The sequence below is a fragment of the Conger conger genome, chromosome 2, assembly GCF_963514075.1.
Source record: "Conger conger chromosome 2, fConCon1.1, whole genome shotgun sequence".
In the NCBI taxonomy this organism is placed as follows: domain Eukaryota; kingdom Metazoa; phylum Chordata; class Actinopteri; order Anguilliformes; family Congridae; genus Conger; species Conger conger.
In genome coordinates, this window is record NC_083761.1 from 45,242,822 (window position 1) to 45,264,219 (window position 21,398).

At 41.3% G+C, this 21,398-nt stretch overlaps 1 protein-coding gene across 4 annotated transcripts in view; it reads right to left on the reverse strand.

Annotated features, from left to right (window-relative positions):
* The window catches only part of LOC133116699 (V-type proton ATPase 116 kDa subunit a 1), a 32,952-nt gene that overhangs the window by 10,811 nt on the left and 743 nt on the right, over positions 1–21,398 (reverse strand). For 2 of the 4 annotated variants that reach the window (XM_061226594.1, XM_061226586.1), the window contains exons 2-18: positions 19,033–19,211; positions 18,614–18,692; positions 18,388–18,485; positions 17,108–17,236; positions 13,946–14,028; positions 12,393–12,519; positions 10,907–10,989; positions 10,145–10,238; positions 7,241–7,453; positions 3,812–3,962; positions 3,245–3,384; positions 2,712–2,875; positions 2,502–2,592; positions 2,093–2,211; positions 1,669–1,885; positions 1,451–1,558; positions 887–994 (exon numbers count right to left, since the gene is read on the reverse strand). In XM_061226594.1, the coding sequence (XP_061082578.1) occupies positions 887–994; positions 1,451–1,558; positions 1,669–1,885; positions 2,093–2,211; positions 2,502–2,592; positions 2,712–2,875; positions 3,245–3,384; positions 3,812–3,962; positions 7,241–7,453; positions 10,145–10,238; positions 10,907–10,989; positions 12,393–12,519; positions 13,946–14,028; positions 17,108–17,236; positions 18,388–18,485; positions 18,614–18,692; positions 19,033–19,149 (2,121 nt within the window). In that variant the 5' untranslated portion in view covers positions 19,150–19,211. Of the gene's footprint in view, positions 1–886; positions 1,085–1,450; positions 1,559–1,668; positions 1,886–2,092; positions 2,212–2,501; positions 2,593–2,711; positions 2,876–3,244; positions 3,385–3,811; positions 3,963–7,240; positions 7,454–10,144; positions 10,239–10,906; positions 10,990–12,392; positions 12,520–13,945; positions 14,029–17,107; positions 17,237–18,387; positions 18,486–18,613; positions 18,693–19,032; positions 19,212–21,398 lie in introns of all 4 variants that reach the window. The other 2 variants (XM_061226577.1, XM_061226566.1) reach the window with 1 other exon arrangement.

The window sequence follows — 21,398 nt, forward strand, 5'->3', positions numbered from 1 at the left end:
GCATAATGAAATCCTCCCTTAAACCAATAGATCTGAATTTAAACACCACAAGCTCCATTGTAGTGTTTCCTGTTTGAGAATGTCAGAAAAAAAGTGGAATTAAAGAAAAACAAAGACACTGGTTTGAAGTCTGGCTGGCGGAGTACAAGCCACATTGTTTCATATACTTCAGAAACTAGGCACTGGCTGTAGAAAAATAAACGGAACAGTCCACTGAAAAGAACTATAAAACTCTGTTCCGTCTGTGTATGCATCTTCCTCACAAAGGCATTTTGAGCTCTGGGTGCTCACCTTTGCCCTGAGTTGCAGCATACCAGCTTGGATATAACCTTTGGACTGGCTTCATTGTATCTGTTTATAATCACTGTGAAATGGATAAAGAATTGTCTGTCTATTTCCATTCACCCCCCTCTGTCTCTGCTACATCTCTCTCATATGCAAATATTTCTGAAGATCTATGTACATTCGATCCAAACCATGGCTATGTGACAAATGAATGATGACAATTTTACAATTCAAGGTGGATCCATTCAAGTTGATATCATGGCCTGCTGCATTTTCATTTACAGTGTACGTTGGGCCCAAACCAGCAGCTGGGCTGTAATTACCACCTACAACAGCAACAGCAAGCCATATTCAACTCAAGTGGTAATCCTTTAATTAAGAGTGATACAGAAGCACACCATGGATAAAGGTATAGATGGAATACATAATGTTGCTGTAAACTTAAAGATGTTAGCATGGTTCCAGGAATTTTAAAAGGGATGAGGTTAAATTTCTCATGCACAATTTGGGCAGATTAGATGCAGGTTGAAAGCCGGTCAAATAGGGGTTCATGCAAGGTTATGTTTCAAAAGGGCGTGGTTCCGCGTAGCCAGGCACTCACCTCATTCTCGTCCTCGGAATGCTGAGAGAGCTGGTCATGCTGGATTATCTCTGCTTCATCTTCTGTGGGCCCGTTACCAACCCGGATCCCACCAAATTTCTGAGTGCCCTGTTGAGTGAGTCCGGTGCATGATGAAGACACGCCTGTCTGCTCTAAATTTTCTAGATTCTCAGCAGGCCTTTCTTCTATCTTCTGTGACTAGATGCAAAATCCACAAGACTTTTTTGGCTTAAAGCACGCCTTGGGTTTATTTGACTGGGTACTTGAAGCACATGCCAAACAGTCATAATTTATACTTGAAGGCTTGACAGATGCATTGGTCAGGCAGAGGCAAACCCTCTGTTTATGGTATGAATTAAATCTGCTCACACATCTGTTATTCAATTCAAGCAAAATGTCGAGTGTTTTCTTCAAAGCTCATGATAAAAATAGTTTTCAGCTAACCCAAGGTATGCATTAAGTGCTTCATTTTAAGAGACAAATCCAGGTGCAAGTTTAATTTTTTGAGGAGTCCTACAGAGGTCAGAGAAGTCATGGGCATGTATACAGTGCAGATGGACATACCAGGTGCTTCCTCCAAAGGTACTGACGCCGAAGCACCATTGTTTTCACTATCAGCATACAGGGAACACATGCAAGGGCAATCACCACCAACAAAGACTGGATCCCCATCTATAGAGTCAAACAGAGAGAGGTTAGATAGCAGGCACACAGAGGAGGCTAAAAGTAGCTTTCCCCGCACATCTGGTGCCACTGGGCAGAGGGTCAGGTGTGGCCGTCACCTGTCCTCTGTAGAGGGGCTTGTTAGTGGGGTCGCTGTAGTTGAAGAGGCACATATTGATGAAGGCGATGAGCAGACTGGGCGCATCCTTAGAGGTGAGAGCGTCGTACGCTCCCCACTTGTAGAAGATGAGCAGGATCAGGTAGCCAAAAAGGGAGCTCATGAAGACAATCTCAGGGATGAAGCCCAGAAAGATGTTCAAGGGCTTCTTGAAGTACCTGGGGAAAACCAACCATGGTAGCTCAGTTCTACTGCAGGTATAAGGTCAACTGATGTCATGAGAAGGAGGATAGACAAACTACTAGTGATAGGAAAATGAGGTATGGCCAACTAGGTGGAGCTACACTTTGCTGTCAATCACCAGCTTGTCTGAACCAACCAAATTTTCCAATTACGAATTAACACAGGACCTGCCTGGTACCTACAGGTGATTGAACAAGCTGAGGCTGACACCAAACAGCATGTGGATAACACCCAGGATGATAGACATCTTCATCTTGAAGGAATTGAGGAAGGTCAGCTTGTTAGTGGCAATGTTCCAGATCTGCAGCACAAAATAGGTTAAATTAAAAACATTATCTTGTCTGTTATACAGTTGATTCAGAAAGTATTCACTAACAGATATTTCAGTTTTTGATTTTTTAATACATTTGCAAAAAATTCTAAAAACATATTTTCACTTTGTCATTATTGGTTATTGAGTGTAGATTGATGGGCAAAAATGGCAATTTTTAAATAAAGTGTGCAAAAGGTGAAGGGGACTGAATGCTTTCTGAAGCTTTCAAGAGGAGCAGATTGTTGTCATATTGCAATACCCACAAACTGAACACTTACCGGGTCAATCCCTAAAGGATAGGGCCCATTGAAGACTCCTGGTATTGCTGGATCCAACTGTAAAACTGTATTAGTACCAAGCGTGTCAAACCTGAAGACAGATAATTGAATCACATTGGTGGTCACTTCCATACTTATGACAATCAGTTACCATAGTGATGAAAGCATATTTAAAAGCATTCAACCAGAAGCTAGTAGGCATCCACTTACGTCCAGTTTGCACCCTTTGGCCCAAACATGGGTCTTACACTCCAACCAGAGCCAAACATGTTGAGTGATTTGGAGAAGCAGTCATTGTAGATGATACCAGTGTAGACAGAGAAAATTCCCATAAGCAGGATGATGTAACGTCCAGCAAAGATCATGTTAAACATCTACACAGGGAACAGATGGTGGTGTCAAGCCCCTCAGAAAACCAGTCCGGATTTACAAACCAAAGGTAAGAGAGCAAAGAATCATTACATTTGAAGGACACTATGTTCTCCGTTCCCAGTTCAATAGCTCACAATGTGAAAGGTTTTGTTCTTGCACAAGATTTACTTAAACTGTCAAGTCATACTTTGACTCTGTGAAGCTTTCCAGGCATGCAAAGTTCCAGGCAAAACAGTATGGCTGACTCTAAATCTTGCCCTTTTATTCTCTCCTCAGATATTTGGTGTAATGTAAGGTACAATGAGAGGAAAAGCAACATCAGTATTTCATGCGTAACACTCAAATAACATCTTAACGGGGTTTCTACCAACCTCATTGTCACTCTTTTGGGAGAGGAGCCGGCTCTCCCTCAGGACCAGGTAGAGAGCGGCACAGAACATTAGCACCCCATGGCCCATGTCCCCGAACATGACCGCAAACAGGAAAGGGAAGGTGATGATGGTGTAGGGGGCTATAGGAAGGAATGCATTACAGCTGTTATGAATAGAGAAATAAGTAGATCCCTGTATTAATAACAGATCATTTTAGGCCTTCTGCTGGAAGGCAAGTGGTCTGTTGGAAATGGCCATTTACTTCATTTGTAGATGGAATGACATTAATGCCTGCATTCACCTGAAAGTCTAACTTGTAAAACTAGATTTGTTTCATGACCATCATGGTAAGGGAGACTAATAATAATAATAATAATAATAATAATAATAATAATGGCATTCAATACAATTGCACTTGCAGTACACAGTGCAGAAAAATCTGACAATGTCACAAGCACAACAATTTAATTTGAAGTTTTAATTAAAAACGGTTATACAAAGTACAACCTTGCCAAGTACATGGAGGTGAAGTGATAGGTGTGCTAATAGGCAAGCAAAATGTGTGACCTGGGTTGATCTCCCGGTAGGTCCCAATCCCATAAGCATCCACAATGTTCTGGAAGCCAGAAGTGAACTTGTTGGTCTTATTGTATGTGGGTGGGGTCTGCTTGGTTTGCATCCTGTTGAGAATTGAGGGCACTGTTGAACCACTTCTCTCCTGCCGACACAGAGAACGGATTCACCACATGACCACAACAGAACAGCATACAATTTACAATCATTTATCATTCTGCTACCTACTCTGCATTCTACCTGTCTAAATAAAGAAATTAAATTCAAAAGGAGGGAGGTATATCCCACTCTGCTTTAAAAATGAAAAACACACGGAACCCTTACAAACCACACAACAAGCACCGAAAAATCCATTCTCCTTCTTTTATGCTTCTACTGTCACAGTCTGGTTTGAATAACAATTCATTAAAAACTTCCTGACAATAACTGTTCAGCATCCAGCAATGTGGACAACAGGAAGTTAATAAAGAGGAAGAATGTTCCATAAGTGGACATGCCAAGCGGAGCATATTCACAAGTGGGAGACACAGGTGTTCATATTTTGCACATCACACTATCAACAGCAGTAGGAGATTCTCAAAACAGGCACACCCTTCTCAGTCTCACTTGTTTCATTCTATCAATCCTCTTCTGGTTAATCTATACTCGATTACTCCTAAATTCCTGGGACTATGTCCAAACCTAATGATACAAAATGTTAGGAAGGAATCTCAGCGCTGCACAGCCGTTGCTTAATTATGCTCATCGAAACAGCATTGCTTCCCAAGCCTTTGTGAATACTACTTTTTATATCTTTGCTATACTCGGCCCTAAAATGCAGCATATTATGTGACTGTGAGAGAGATGTGGAGTGGGCTGCAAATTTCTCGCATCTATGTTAAAGTTTGGGTTAAGATTCCGAGGACCCTCTCCCATTCTGACCCTTAACCTGGAGGCATTCCACCACAGAGACCAGCGCTCCCTGTGTGCCACTATATCACAGCCTCTGTGTGGGTGTGAATGCTCCTTCATCCACAAAAGGCACACGCCCTGTCAGCAGCCATGGAGTTTGGGGTGTCTTTACTGCTCCACCTCTGATGGAGGGGAAGGGTTTAATGATGTAGATGAAAAGATAGTCAGACAGGTTCGGTCCTTCAGGAGTTGCTCAAGGAAGTTCCCGGTTCTATTAATATAAGGTACAGTAACACACAACTCCCAGAAGCCGCAACTTTGTTGGGTAAGCTCACAAACATGGAATGTGCTACAGCTGCGCATGACTGTTAGGACAGCTGTGGGTGTGCCACTGAAAACGGCAGGGCACACTAAGTCTAAATATGAAAATATTGACTATAATTATGTAAAGGTAAGACTCAAATGCTATGAAAGCTCCAAATTCAACACTTAGTCATTCCAATTCTCCCAGAGCTCTATGAACCCACAGCCTGTGTAATTATTCCCAGAGACCCATAAAGTCCTACAACAAACAGGGGGAGTCCAGTGTGCTTTCAAATGGCTCATATTTTATGTTAACTCTGAGCATTCCATTGGATTGAAGGTAGATTTAACATCAAACCAAGCCAATCAGCTGTGACAGCCTCAGACTGCAAAAGTATAGGTACGCAAGAGTATGTGTCAGATACTGTAAAATCTACATCGCTATCATTCACTTCATGAATTATTACTGTAAATCTGCATTTTTTATTGTTTACTAATTAAATTAGAGGTGGATGGAATAGGCTGTGAACCATCCTGGCTACAATACAGAGATACACAGAAATAAATATGACAATAGCTAGCTGAGAAGGTTTACCTTTTGGTATCTAAGGACGTTTTGGATGACGCATTGCACCTGGAATTATTAAGTAATAATACTAATTTTTAGTGAAGGGATGGGATTGTTCATGCAAAAATAAAATTGTGTGAACACTTCCATCCTTTCTGGAAGAGGGCTCTTGGAGGGTAGTAGCACCAGATATCTGACCCATGGATTAGATTTTGACAAGCATGGTAAAGGGTGCCCCGTCCTCAGCCCTAGTGTTGTCCAAACAGGCCAGGGGGTCAGAAGAGGGAAAAGTCCCTCCCTCAGAGTAAATGAGTCAAAATGTTCCTCTCAGTCTCTGCTCCCATAGGGCCTAGCAGCCATGCAGCTGTTACATTTGCCTGATATCTTTTATGAGGCTTGGTCTGAAGATCATCTGTGCCAAATTTTTTGCCATGTCTCGGCCTTGGGACCTCTTATGCTATCACCAGACACAAGTTTTTTTTTAAGCAAACACATCACCAGTTATTAGCCAAAACACATTGTTTGCTTATTGTAGTGCCCCCCAGTGGTCGAATGACAGAATTGTTTTGGTGCTTTCTCAGAATTGGGTCCCGAGTCCATGTACCGAGTTTGGTTTTGATACATCAAGTGTTGCTGAGTCATGACCGGACTTCCCGTTTCACAACTTCACCTCTGAATTCGATTGGCTGTAACAGATGAACACTTTCAAAAATCAAAAATCCATCTGATAAGAGAGGCTTGGTCTGAATATCATCTGTGCAAAATTTGATGAAGACTGGACAAAATTTGTGGCCTGTGAAAATCTTTGACATTTGTTCGGAAAATCCAGTATGGTGGAAATTGACGTCAAGAAGTGGAAATTGAATCAATTGAATCAGTTTGACTTCAATACAGGTGACTTCAGTATGGTATAAATGCTTAACGTTCAAACACACTCTTTCCATGCATTTCTGTTCCCCTTATTGAACAACGCTGTATGTTTTTAACTTGTGTGTAAAACATTTTCATTGTATTTTCATTTCCCCTTCATTTTCATTTAAAGCAGAGAGGACAACCTGCCCTCCTCTGTTTTCCACCTCAGACGGAAGGACAGCAGAAAGATTTACAGTTACAGATGAGACCAAGCAACAGAAAGTTCCATGGGGCGGATGTGAACAAGGGCTCAGAGTAAACTGCTCTTTGGACTGTGCCACAAGGTGTCCCCATCTGAGTTCTGTATTTTTTAGGAAATTTGGCAATACACCCCTTAAGTGACTAATACTCATAATAAAAACAGGAAATGGCATCAGGCTGGCACAACAGTCCTACAATGGCGTTCAACAGACTTGGCAGTCACTCTGTTGTGCTTGGCCAAGGGCTAGACGTGTAGACGTGTTAATGCTGTACTGCTTGTGTGTAAGAGGATTATATCAGAAAGGACTGGCCTGTAGTCTGACTTGTTTTGGTAAAGCACTGGAATTGGGTGTAATGACATGGCCCTCAGTCTGGAAACATTGAAAACACTGCTCTCCACAGAGAGGTTGACAATGATTGGTTGAAAAAATGACTAATTAACAAAGAGAAATTTGAAAGTCCATTACAAGGCTATATGAGACATGGTAATACATTATTATTCATCATTATTAGACCGACAGATCAATTAAGAGGGCTGGTGAACTCACAGTGCCTCTCCGTAGGGCAAACTGGATGGAGTCTAGGTCAGAGACTGGACACCACACTTCGGCGATCAAACACTTCTGGGTGACATCAATGTTGCAGAGGTTGAGGGTGTGGTAGATAGCCTTCATCTTCCTGACCTTGATGAACCACACTCTCACCGTCTTGGCCGCAGCCTGGAGGACCCTTTGACGGTGATCCTCTGTCTGGTTTAGCACCTACAAATACACAGAGACATGGTCAGGGCAAATGAGGACTTGGGCAAAAGGAAAGTGGCAGTAGGCCAATAGGATGACACTTCAAGACCATCACATGCTACATCTATTGTTAGCCATGCTTCATATTTGGCCATGGTCTACATATTAACATCAGGTATCCCAGCAACAGTTCAACAATATTTGATCTTTATCTCCTGGCTTGAGTGTTGCTGGATTTAGTTCAATTAGAGGGATTTACTAGACTAAATCTAGCTTGACAAAAGAAAAGTTTGACATGCTTCAGTCCCCTCAGGAAGGCTACAGAGGGTTATGTCCGTGCAGTACAACATAAGGGTGCCAACTCAGTGAGGGTCTACTGTACAGTATATTCTGAGAGCATGAGATGCCACAGTGACACCAACAGGCTCACCCACTCACACAGCCATCCATATCATCAGCCACAACAACCCACACACACGTGAGCGTAGCTGCGCCCAAGCGGGTGATGAAACCACTCGTCATCGACAGTCACAAGGGGGTGGTCTGAAGAGTCAGGCATTCGATATCCGACACCCCCGGTTGGGGCCTGGTGCATTGGAAGAAATGCAGCTGGCCTAGTGAGCACTACCCCGGTCGGTCGAGCAGGGCTACCCGTGGGGCAGAAGCGGTTGAATGTGGTTACTTTGCTGGCGTGGGGGTGCGTGGGAAGGCAGAGGTAGCCCCACTGGGTCGAGTCGACCCCCTTTTGGGGTGAAGAGAGGAATGAAATACGGTCTCTTTTTTCCTACCCTAATAAGGAAGTGATTTTATGAGCCATGATTATGATCCAGGAAAAGACAAATGCAAGCATACAGGCCCATCTCAGCTCTCTGTTGTTAACCACAACAGTGTTTAGAGATATCGCTTTATTTATATTCACAAGCCTTTCAATCTAATATTATGCATTATCTGACATTCAGTAAGTCATTAGCACTGTATGCAGTGTATTTGTGGTTCCTGGACTACATCAGTGGTAGGGATTTGGGAATTAATTTGAAATAGACTTCAACACAATACAAGGATAAGGCCTTCATCCCTGTGGCAGTGGAGTGTTAACAATAGCCCCTGAGTCAGTGGCCAGGACTGCCAGCCTCCCTGGTGCAATTTGGCCCAGATGCAGAGGGTAGATAGTGTTATCCACGGTCCCACACTACTCTTCAGTGAGTGCCTAACCCTGGCTGGCAGAATAACAGCTTATTGAACTCATGGCCAGCGACAGGTGCCAAAAACAAACTCGGTACTCAGATATCCCTCCTCTTTTATTCATTACAAACAGTGTGTGGGGGACTTCACACATACTATACATATTTCAAGTATAATCACACACAGAAAGAATACAATGTTTTAAAGGCCCACAGAAACCGAAGAGATCCAACTTTAAAAAGACTACAAATAATTGGATTGTGCTTCATTACACTAATCTCCATGTAGATACACTATGAAAACACCCTACTCTGACTCTTATTGTGTTCACATTCTGCTAATTTGGCATATTGAGCTAATTTTGGAACTCCTTTTGGAACTCCTTCAAATAATTGTTTGATTCCTACTAATTTCAGGTTGATAATGTGTCACTTAAGTTGGGCAATGTATTCTTTTGACGTCTCTGAATGTATTCCACTGAGGATCTTGGTAGCCTCTGTAGATTTGGAGGTAATCCAAAGGTAATAATTAGGTAATAAGCTCCCCATCATGTAATTAAATTATTAATTGTAAGATTTATAAAGATTGTATCTAATCATATCATGGCCATTAAGCAGGGAGTAGCCAGGGAATGAGCATACCCCCCAGATGGAGGAGGAGTGACGAACAGTTCTTAAAATGGAAATAATGTACTTTTTCAAAGGTTTTTCTACCTTTCCAAATGACAAAATCCCCAATCTTTTTGTGAAATTGCTTAAATGAAAATTTTGAGATGTCTGGCTGGACAAACCAAGTGACTGGCATGAGGCTAATTGCTAGCTGTATGACACACATCTAGCCAACTGCTTTCTTTGGGTTTCATTCTCACATACCCAGAGGCTTGGTGCCTCATAAAACTTTCAAACGGTGCAAAGCTTAATGCAGTATGTGTTTTATGTGCTCTGAAAAGGACCAGTCAGCCAATCGGCTTCAGATTTCAAAACTGAATGCTTAGGCCCCAGCAGCAGTGGAGATGATTGTGCCTTCTAGGATTATCTAAAATGAAACCCACAGCAACCCTATCACTCTCCACTCTGCCACAGGGAAACTGAGAAAACAAGGACACCAAGCTTCAGTGAGAGACTCCTCACCCGGACAATTGAAAAATTTTATTTTATCTTATTCTGAAATAAGAAATAAGGATTGCTGGAGCACACAGAGCTCAAAGAAAAAAAAAAAAAAAAAGTTCAATGAACAGGGGAAAATACTAATGTTTCAACTGTCTATGATGTCTTTCTCAAACAAAAAAAAACAAAAAAAAAAAACAATGAAGATGCTGACACTCTTAAATCAACCAGACCAATCGAGGTTCCCTCTAACTCAGTTTCTGCCTCAAGCGCTCCTGATTGCCCCATCTTAGTACTGATATGCTGTGTATATGCAATGAGTGATAACAATGCACTGCTAATCTGTATATTAATAATAAAGTTTTCAAATATGAGAAACCTCTGGCATTTATTTTGTGGTATGAAAAGACAGTCAGGTGCATACCATTTGGAGGTCATCGATGCGCGTGTTGACCCCCGCTGCCATCTCTTTCCTCTCCTGAGGTGTCTCAGGACAGGGGTACAGAGAAGCACGGAATCTAAGAAACAAGAGGTGATCGGGAGTGAGGATCTGTGATGTAATGACAGAAGGACAGCGTGAAAACACTGCCCTCCCACACACCAGCTGCTCAGTCAGTGGCCAGGGCTTAATCCGCTTTGCAGAAATGGGCTGACATACTGCTGAGTCTGCCATTGGATGCCCTAAAGCTGCAAAGCAGTACATTTGTGTGGATCTATTTTGCAAAGCTAAACTTTGTCCAGTCAAGAGTTTAATCCTTGTCTGGTATGTCATACAAAACTAAGAATTTCAGACTCAAAAAATATAATACATATATGGTCCAATATGCATGTCATTGCAAGGGTCATTTCAAAACACGAATCTGTATAAATGTCATGGTTGCAACAACTGAAATGCAATACATTACATGTTCATTGTTCTAAGACCAATCAGAAAATAAAATCTGCACAGTAAAATGTAATTTTAAAGATTCAATGGAAAAGGGTAAAAAGGGAAAAGGGTAATTGAGTATGAGAACAAGCCACGAAAAAAGAACATTCACAGGTTATGTTCTCCAAATTGGACCAGGTTTGCTTTGCACAGCACCACCCAATCAAAGGTCCTAAATAAATATCATCTAAATTGACCTGCTTTTCTACAAGTGCCAGAAAACATATAGATTAACAGAGGGTGAACACTGGTCCTTACCCCTCACATATCTTCTTAACCCTGTTTTTCAACTGGTCACCTTGGAAGAAGATGATGAAGACGGACTTGTGAACTTGGTCCCCCTGCAGGGAAAAAAAAACAAGATCTTTCGGTCTAAAATAAAATGCACTATGACCCAATGAACTTACAGTGGCAAGAAAAAGTTAGCGAAACCTTTAGCATGACCTGCATTTACTATTTACAAGTTACAATAATGAACAAACACAATGTATTGTTCTTTTCCATATTCAATACATCATTCAAACATTCACAGGTTGGAAAAGTATGTGAAGTCCAATCAATGAAACAAGGTTAGCACTACTTTCACTCAAAAAAACACTCAACATTTTGAGTTTGCTATTCACAAGAAGCATCTCTGATGTGAAAACCATACATTGCAAAAAAGAGATCTCCGATCTACAATCAAGAATTGTTGATATGCATAAGGCTGGAAAGGGTTACAAAGTAATCACAAAGAAAAATAAATGTCCATAAATGGAGACGATTTAGTACTCTGGCTACTCTTCCAAACGGCACAATGCAGAATGCTCAGTGAGGTAAAAAAGAACCCAAGAGTAGGAGGAATCATGAAGGAATCATTGGAACTAGTTAACATCTCTGTTCATACCATCCGCAAAATATTGAACAGACATGGTGTCCATGGCAGGACGCCACAGAGGAAGTCACTGCTCTCCAAAAATCCCTGAAGTTTGCCAAAGAGCACATTGACACTCCACAACGCTGCTGGGGAAAATGTTTGTGGACTGATGAAAATAAGGTTGAATTGTTCGAGAAGAACATGCAGCACTGCGTATGGTGTAAAAAAGGCACCACAAACCAACATCATCAAAAACATCATCCCAACAGTGAAGTACAGTTGAGGGAGCATCATGCTTTGTGGCAGCTTTGCTGCCTCAGGGCCTGGACAGCTTGCTATTATCAGTATTAGCTTCAGTACATTGGGTTTGTCTATACTTGCAGAAAAAACAATTAATGCAGAAAACCAGGAAATTCCGAAGAGGTCACATACTTTTCTTGCCATTGTATAGAAGGTGTAGGTTATGTAGGTTATCACAAAAATACATTATCTTGAACCATGTAGGAAGTAACATAACTTGCTATACACAACATCACCTCTTATCAAGATTCATAAAACACAGCATTGGTGCAATTAAACCTGTGTTGTGTTGGCACTACAGATTTACAAAAATGATTACAAAAAATGTAATGGTTTCGATGACAAAGACTGCAATTTCTTTCTTTGTTATAAAAACCAATATATAGCAAATAAGTGGCAAAAAATGAGTGTCCAGCTAAGATAAAAAGATAAAGTAAAGAAACTGAAGCTACAGTAAACTAGATATAAAATGCAATTCCATATTTCTGAGCTAAAGGATTAATCAGAAATACATTCTCTCGGTACACTCATAAACCTCAATCACTACCAGTTCCAGCTCATAGGCAGGCTTAATAAAGTGATACTGACTGTGGTTGGGTCTTCCAGAGGGTCTTCAATCTCTGCCTGACGCAGGAAGACGTTCCCACGACACACCCTCCACAGCATTCTCTCGAAAGTTGGAATCCGCTCCCTGCTGATAACCCCAGCGACGAACCTGTGGGGTCAGCAACACACCTCTCAGAGTTCACTAACCCTCAGCATCAAAGCCCTAACAAATCGAGTCTCTACAAATGCACATATATGGCTGTAACTGTACAAGAGCAAAACTGCTGAAACTAGCTTGCTCAAGACGTTTCAGGAGGCATATTAGTGTTCATGTTATGGGCTCAGATCTTAAATGGGGCCCCAGTAGTACTCCCCAAAACGAGGCAGTTGTTTGTCCCAGTCTAAATCTAATCATAGTCTTAGTCTAATGAACAATAACTTGCTTTGGATAAAATATTCAGCCAAATAACTGTAAAGACACAGACAAGAGCTGTATACTGTAAATCCAAACACTGTCTTTAGATCATTCAAATAACTATTTTCAGTACTCTTTTCTCCTGACCGGTCTACCACATTGACAAAATCATGTCAGTTTGCCATGTTCCACTATAATCAGAACTGTAGTCACGTGCCATACGGCCGAGTGTGACATTTTGCTCCCAGCAAATCAATAGCAAATTGACTTCAAAGTCCACTAGCCTGTATGAAGGGAATTAAATGAGCGTGACACAAGGGAAGCTCACTAATCTCACTCCAAGCTTTACTACTGACTCAATGCCATGGCTATCAATAAACATGGTGGCACTCTCCCAAGCTTGAATCCAGCCAGCTCACGCTCCCATTGATTATATGTGGAGGCATTGATCCTGAGCTACCCTGCAGTGAAGTCAGTGGGACTTGCCTGGTGTGTAATATTTGGTATCTGAATGCATTGACTGCTAGTTTCTCTCTGTCATTGTTAATAGCTCGTCTGTACCCACAGGGCATGCAAGGTTGACTGGGGCTGCCAAGTGCTGGCTGAAATGACACACGCATGCACAAGCACGCACACAGACACAGACACAGACACACACACGGGTTGATCCTTTCCCACAGTGAAGAACACCTGCTTGCAGGGCATGCAGGTGTTTATTTGACTGAATTTGACTGAATTCAAATAAAAAATATACCAGATTGATCTTTAAATACCACCTCAAGACAAAGAATGAAAAAAAAAAAATCTCTGAATGTTGTGAGAGCAGGATGGATTATTATCTGTGATTATTTCTGATGACCAATTTTAAATGGCCAATCATATCTGTAGGGCCATCCCAGGTCATCCTCTGTCAATTCTTCCACTGAAGCGTATGCAGTTAGCATTTTGCTCTGTTTGTAGCTGTGTAGCTGTGCAACTGTTCACCGGCTGTACGGTTACAGCTCCAGAGAACTGCAAAACTGACAGCTTTTATTAACAGGCCTTATAGGGGGCTCCGATTTTCCACTCACATCCTTAAGGGCCTACAAATCTGCAGGCAACTTCTGTGAGACAAATTGAACTAACTGCTTGTAGGCAAGAACAAAATAACAGAAAAGATTAATGAAGCATGATGACTCACCCCAGCCTCAGCGGCGCCCCCCGTCCTGCCTCACTGGGATCCAGCAGAGAGGATGACTCCTCCAGCAGATTTGGGTCCTCCATCTGATGATGATAATGCAATTGAGCCTGAATTCACAAACTGACCACACCACTCATCACCTGTTAGTGACATGCGGCAGGCCATCGGAGGATGCATGCAAAGGGGACTACACTGCAAAAAAGTCTTGACAAGTGTTTTAGTCTCTTAATCTGAGTTTTTGTCATTCGTAGAAAATATTAGCTTGTTTGAAATTACTGTTGAAATTCTTACACCATTGGTATATCTTGAAATTATCAAAACTGTCTCACTGACTTAGCAATATTTTGTCTTTGTTAGAAAAAAAGTAATTGAAATTTTAAGTCTAGAAAGGAGACTAAAATACCTGATGGGCAAACATTTTTTTTTTTTTGCAGTGTAATCAAAGAGACCGAAAGGGGTGTGGGTGAAAAATTAAACAGTGGGGTGTACAAATGTGGGCACCCCTGGTTTAAATGTTAGTTACAATTAATCTGTGATTAAAAGAAAACCTGAGAGTTTTCTGCACATTTTTAAGCAAAACTTTTTATTTTTATTTTTTACTGTTTATAAATGATTTAAAAAAGAAAAGGGCCCCGTGCAAAAGTTTGGGAACCATTTTGTATTCTTTGTTACTTTTTAAAAAGATTATTACAAAGGCCCAGACCCAGGTGATTCATTGTTAGGGCTTCATTGAGTCAGGTGAGTATAATTCCAGGGCTAAACTTTTTATTCTGAAGTAACTCCATGCCTTCTAAAGTATCCAACTGCAATAGCTGTTCTGTCTGCATAGGTTCCTCTGAACAGTTGTCCAAGGATTTTAGAATGAAGATGGTTCATTTCTATAAAGAAAGAGAAGGCTACAATAACTCACTCTACCTATTTCCACTGTCAGAAGAATTATTAGAAAATGGAAGATAAATGGAACTTGAAGGAGTTGAACTCAAGGCAAGGTCTGGAAGACCAAGAAAGATTAAGCCTCTGAAGTATGCAAAATAAAACATTGAGAAGCCTGAAGCCTTTTGGAAAAATGTGCTTTGGACTGATGAAGCCAAAATTGAACTTTTTGGCCACCACCAAAGAAGGTATGTTTGGAGAAAAAAGGGTGAAGCCTTTGTAGAAAAGAACACCTTTGCTACTGTGAAGCATGGAGGTGGATCCATTATGCTTTGGGGTCGTGTGGCAGCTGGGGGCACAGGAAATATTGTGCGAGTGGAAGGAAGAATGGATTCCACCAAACATCAAGAAATTCTAGAGGCTAATGTTCAAAGTCCAGACACTGAAGTTGAAGAGAGGTTGTGTTTACAATGACTATATCTAAATAGAAGACTTCCTTTGGAGGATTTCCAAGGAATCGCTCAAGTGAATATTTCTGAGGAAGACAGTGAAAACACTTTTGACTCCACAATAGAGCGCATTTTCAGTGACGTGACCCCATTTTATATTGGTGAGCATCTAAATAAATTCCAAAATATTTTATTATTATTCAGTACGCTTATAAATAAGGAGCTAGCCTGCTTATGAATAATAAATAGCATGTGAAATTGTGGAATTGTGTTTGACGTGTTGATGGGGGTTGGGTATTGGACAAAAACCAATCAATGGGCCTCAATAAATACACGATGTTATTATTGTTAATACTGTGATTATTATTTTTAGGTTGGGGGGGAAGTGCAAACACTTTTTTCAGGATAAAAAGTGTTGTACAATTTAGTAAGCTGAATACATTATTTTACACCTCAAAAGGCGCATAATATCATTTTGTTTCCACGTGTCCTTTTGAGACTCCAAATGTTAGTTTTGGAAAACTGCCAAGACATAGCTTAGAAAAAACGAATAATTATTAAGAAATGATTATTTCTAACCTACAAGAATTATGCGAGATTAAAGCTAGTGATTAATCCAGGTTCAAGAAGTTAATAAAATTATAGGCCACTTTCAGCAGAAATATGAATATCAGAGCAGTGGAAGTCAAAACACCAGAGTGAAAATCGGTATTTGAGTGAGAGGGGAAATTAATATACAGCAAATACATTTTTTTACGGATCTCCATGATTCACACGAGTGATTGATTTGGGTCTGAAAATACGGATTACCATTTTAAAATGAAAGAATCACATCCCTCATGAATGTAAACACAGCTTAGATGGCAATGCACAGTGTTACTGATAGACCACCCACAGTATTAAACAGCAGTCTCATGAAAGGATGTGAAATATTATTAACACATAACATAGACACAAATTAATATACAGTATTTGCATATTTCAACTCATACATACGTAGGACCACCACACTTATATGTGTGAATAACTTCAGTGTGGATTCCATCCATAGAGCAGGGCAACACAAAGTTTTGGATGAAGAGTGTCAAAAAGGGTGTCAAAATAAGTGTCAGAAGGAGGGGGAAGGGTGGATGGAGAGAGGGAATGGAGGGATTTGATGTGATGTGGGGAGGGTGCCGCATGCAAATAACAACTACTTTCCCAGACTCTGTCCGAGGAAAGCGTTTTGAACTTAAGGACACACACTCCGCTCAAACTCCCTCTGGTCTTCACAACAGTATAATTATAAATAATTATAAATACTGAAGACACGACTGCCAATGCCAATGAGTCAAATGGTCCCGTCTTTAACTCGTCTCTGGGTTTACTACAGGTGCAGATTATGTACTTCCATTGATCAGGCAAATCTGAAGTAAGAACAATAACTATTAAAGAGCAATCACAGAACTACACTGTTGGCAGGGTTAGCGGATTGCCACGCACAACAGCACCCCGGGCGCCTCGGAATCACAGTCATGAGCATGAGACGGGTGAAGAATGCTTGTTGTTCTCCTTCGGGCCGCCGAGGGACGGGGTGTGGGCAGTGTATCCCCCAGCTAACACTAATTGGATTAGATAGAGTACAATTTCCTACAAAATTGGGAGAAAAAGGGAAAAATCTTAAATTAAATAAATAAATTTAAAAAATAAAAGTGATATCACCACTGATGGCTACAGAGCATGGGGAATGATGGGCACCTAGGAAGCCAGCCAGCTAACCAGACAAACAGGAAGTTTGAGTGAGGCAGCTTATAGTCAAAAGGAAGCAAAACTGGCCCGATGGATGGAAGGAGCACCCGACCTCATCAAAAAACTGCTGAGTGCGACGAAGGATGTGCTTGAGCTCAGTCAGCTCCAGGAAGTTCTTCTTCAGAGCCTCCTGGTTGGTGTTGATCTCCTTCAGCTCATTCTCTAGCTTCTCAAATGTTGCCTATGACAAAATGGCAGAAACAGTCAGCAAGTTCATCACACAGGGAGTTGTCAGTAGATACATTCTAACTTTCAGACCATCATGTTATGTTCCTGTGTTCTGTGGGTTAGTGTATCATTGTTTAGTATTAATTATTCTTGTAATTTATTATTTTTCATATTTCATGTCTGGTTCTGTTTATTTTCATTAGTCTTTGCACTCGTCCTCCCCTGTTATGTCTGCGTCTGAATGTTTTCCAGTCAAGTCACTCCCCTGTCTGCGTGCCCCACTATTCAGGTGTTTACGGTATTTTCAGGTTTCCAATTAATTCCTCACTCGCGTTTCTTACTTCCTGCTTTGTCTTGGTAGTTAAATGTTGTAAAGCACTATTCTTACTAACCACTACTAATCAAGGTTTTGTACAGTACTAATCCAATGAATACACTTACTGTCTGTTTAACTAACTAACAATCACTTTTATTGGGTAGTTTAGAAATATTCACGTTACTAACTCACTAACGCATCTCTTAGCATTTCTGCGCTGTTCTATAACTCCGCCTTCCTATGCTATCCCTTATTACTCGCTTGTTTCAGCAAAGTGTTCACACCTGTCTCTTAACTATCACTACGTCTTCAATCTATGCATTGTCTACTCTCTAGTCTTTGTGAATCCAGTCCGCGTTTTCGTTTTCCCCCTCGTTATTGTCCTATTACCCTTTCATGTGTTTCACCTGATGTTCATTTGTTAGACCGCCCTCACTCCCATGCCCCGCCTAGTTTGTCTCATTTCCCTGTGTACTTATACCTGTCCTTTTCAGTCGCACAGTACTAGTTCGTCTTGTCCTGTCTCTGTTCCCGAGCCCTTGATTCTGTCCCCCAGTTCTAGCCTCCTTGTTGCCTTGCCCTTGCCCTTGTTCCTGAGTCCTTGCCCTACTTTGTTTGGTTTTCTGGTTTTGACCCCTGCCTGCTTCCCTGGACTCTTCTTTGCTTTTTTGGATTTTTGTACCTCTGCCTTTTTGGACGGACCCCCTGGTTTTGACCCTGGCATGTTTTTTGACTCTGCTCTGTCTGCCCCTTTTGATATTAAATCGCCATTTTTCTGCACCCCCGTCTGCTTCTGGTTCCTCTGTTCCCCCCGGCATAACACATCACAAAAATAATTGCTCACTCACCTCCAGGTCAATCATATCCCTTGGGAAGGGGACTTCCGGATTCTCCCCTGTGTCCACAATTGGGATGTTGGCCTTTTTAATCTCCTTTTCCACAAACCCTATAGATAAATGCATTTTATGAGCCAACAAAATGGATTAACTTGCGTCGAAGGTGTAAATACTATATGTCAAAACAAATGTGAATGTGTGTGAAGCGCTAGTTAGGACTATCATGTCAGATACTCACTCAGCTTGCGGTCCATCTCCTCACAGCGTCTCACTTCATTGACAAACTTGCGCTGGAACACGTTCACGTCGGGGTTCAGCTACAAACAAAAAGAACCCAAAACCATTCTAATTATTTTCAATATTAACTGTCAAATTTTTAAGCAACCCCTAGAAGATTAAATTTCAGCAAAACTGTAGGATATCATATGACCAATTTTGCAGTATTGTTGTAAATTTATGGCTTTCTGCAGTCATGTGTATGCCTTATTCTGTATGGGGAAGTTAACTGTTTATACAAAGTCTGTGATGTTACGAACAAGTACAGTAACAAAAATAAACAATGTAGATAAAAGCGGGCTCATTGCAATTCATACGGACCCACTAATTTCTTGGCACATCATTAAAAAGAGAACCACTAGACACAGAACAGCTACTTACATCACGGAACTGGACCATTCCCAACTCTCCTAGCTCACTGACACAACAGTAGGCAGCCTCTGATTGGAGAAAGAGCTGAGCTAGGGTCATCTCTTCACTTCTGAAGAGTTCACCCATGGTGGCAGTAGATGTACAGATTCAGTTCTTAGGTGAAATAAAATGTGATTGCCCTTAAAGCCCTACAAGACACAAGAAACAGAAGATGAAATGCTGAAATTCCAGAGGACCCCCTTTTCCATTCAATTTCCGTTGTCCTCAAATTCAAATTCAAATTCAAATTCAAATTTTATTTGTCACATACACAATATACAGGTACAATGTGCAGTGAAATGCTTAGTGCACTCGTCCGGTGTTTAAAAGACAAAAATTAAAAGACACAGACAACAAGCAATTAAAAGATGAATTACTCATGTGTGAGTGCAGGATAAAAAGTGCAAAGTGCAAGTGCAAGTGCAAAGTGCAGTGGCAGTCCATTTTTGCTGATATGTAGGTGTGTGTGTGTGTATGTGCTAAGCACAGTCCTCATTCAGCAGGCGGATGGCCTGAGGGAAGAAGCTCTTCCTCATCCTCTCTGTTTTTACCCTCAGGCAGCGATAACGCCTCCCTGAGGGCAACAGAGAGAAGAGTCTGTTGCTGGGGTGGTTGGGCTCTCTGAGGATTTTGTTGGCCTTGGAGCTGCACCGTTGGGTATAGGTGTCCTGCAGGTTGGGGAGAGTGGTTCTAATGGTTCGCTCGGCTGAGCGGACCACCCTCCTGAGGGCCAAGTAGTCCTTCTTGGTGCTGCTGCCCGTCCAGGTGGTGATGCTCTCCGACAGGATGCTCTCTATGGTGCAGTAGAAGTTCTTGAGCACCCTGAGGGGGAGCTTGAAGTCCTTCAGACGTCTGAGGTGGTAGAGACGCTGTCGGGCTTTCTTCACCAGGGAGTTGATGTGGCAGGACCATGATAGATCCTGCGTGATGTGTACTCCAAGGTACTTAAAGATGTCCACCCTCTCCACCTGAGCCCCGCTGATGCTGAGTGTGTGGTAGCTCCTCTGCTGCTTCCAGCTGAAGTCCACTATCAGTTCTTTGGTTTTACTGACGTTCAGCAGGAGATTGTTCCCCTGGCACCAGTTCTCGAGGTGGTTGATCTCCATCAGGTAGGCATTCTCATCATTGTTTGAGATCAGGTCCACCACAGCTGTACCGTCAGCGAATTTCACAATGATGTTAGAGTCTGAAGTGGCCATGCAGTCATGGGTGTATAATGTCCTCTCTCCATCGTTGGGACAAAGTATTCAAATACTAACCCTGTGCTAACCCCACAGGGTTTAAATAAGAATGTCAATGTACATCACTGTTTGACCATGTACTGTTACAAGAATTGCTATGGAATTGGCTGAAAGATAGAACACATACAGTGATATGTCTGAAAGAACATCACCTCGCTTGAAACTTTGCATTTGACAAGAAACATGTAAAACAAATAGTGATTGGGGACTAATTTCCAAACAATATAAGATTCCTCTATAAGTGAAGTATGAAATGTGATCCGTTTAATTAATTTTACCAAACTTAAATATCAAAAAAAAAATGCAGACTAACCTGCAAGAAATAATATTTGTTCCGACTGCGTACACTGTCTACGTTATTTACTTTATTATTAACATATATTAACATCATATTTTGAGGGACGTATGGAAACATGCGCCAAGTGCCGTGTGAAAATGGCTTGGTTTGGGGGTTATAGTTATGTGACTCCGTTAGTCAAGGGACAATGGAGAACGGCTCTAATTCTCTAAATTCTAATTAAAAGATAAATAATACATTCCAATAATGTAAAGCTCATTAAAGATGCAGAACATATATTGTCCACAAATTAATTAATTATGTGGACTTCCGGTCTATCATACCAAGAGATTATGCGTACGATATTCACAGCTAGGCCTGCATTAAATGCATCATTTTTCGAAACAAATTTTTTTTTAATGCAAGTAATCGCATAACAGTTGCAAAATCTTTGACTACCCTTGAGAATATATTGCACATAGCATACCATTAATTTCGCTTGAGCGAATAATCTACAGCCCTGATGCATGAATGAGAACCTGCATCCCTGACATTATGCCGCACTGACTTCAACCTTTCAAGGACGCCATTATAAAAAAATCTATACTCGCTTTCTTTACCGTGCAGCAAGCTGCCAATGTAAACACCTTACACGATTAATATGTGTGATATATCGTTGATGTATGCACGGGAATGTATTAAATGGGAAAATTCTGAATGTATTAACGTGAGAGCATTTATCAAATACGTTTTCTTGATATCGACGTCACCCATGCGTAGAGTCGCCTACACCCAGAAATTATTGATGCTCTAGGCTT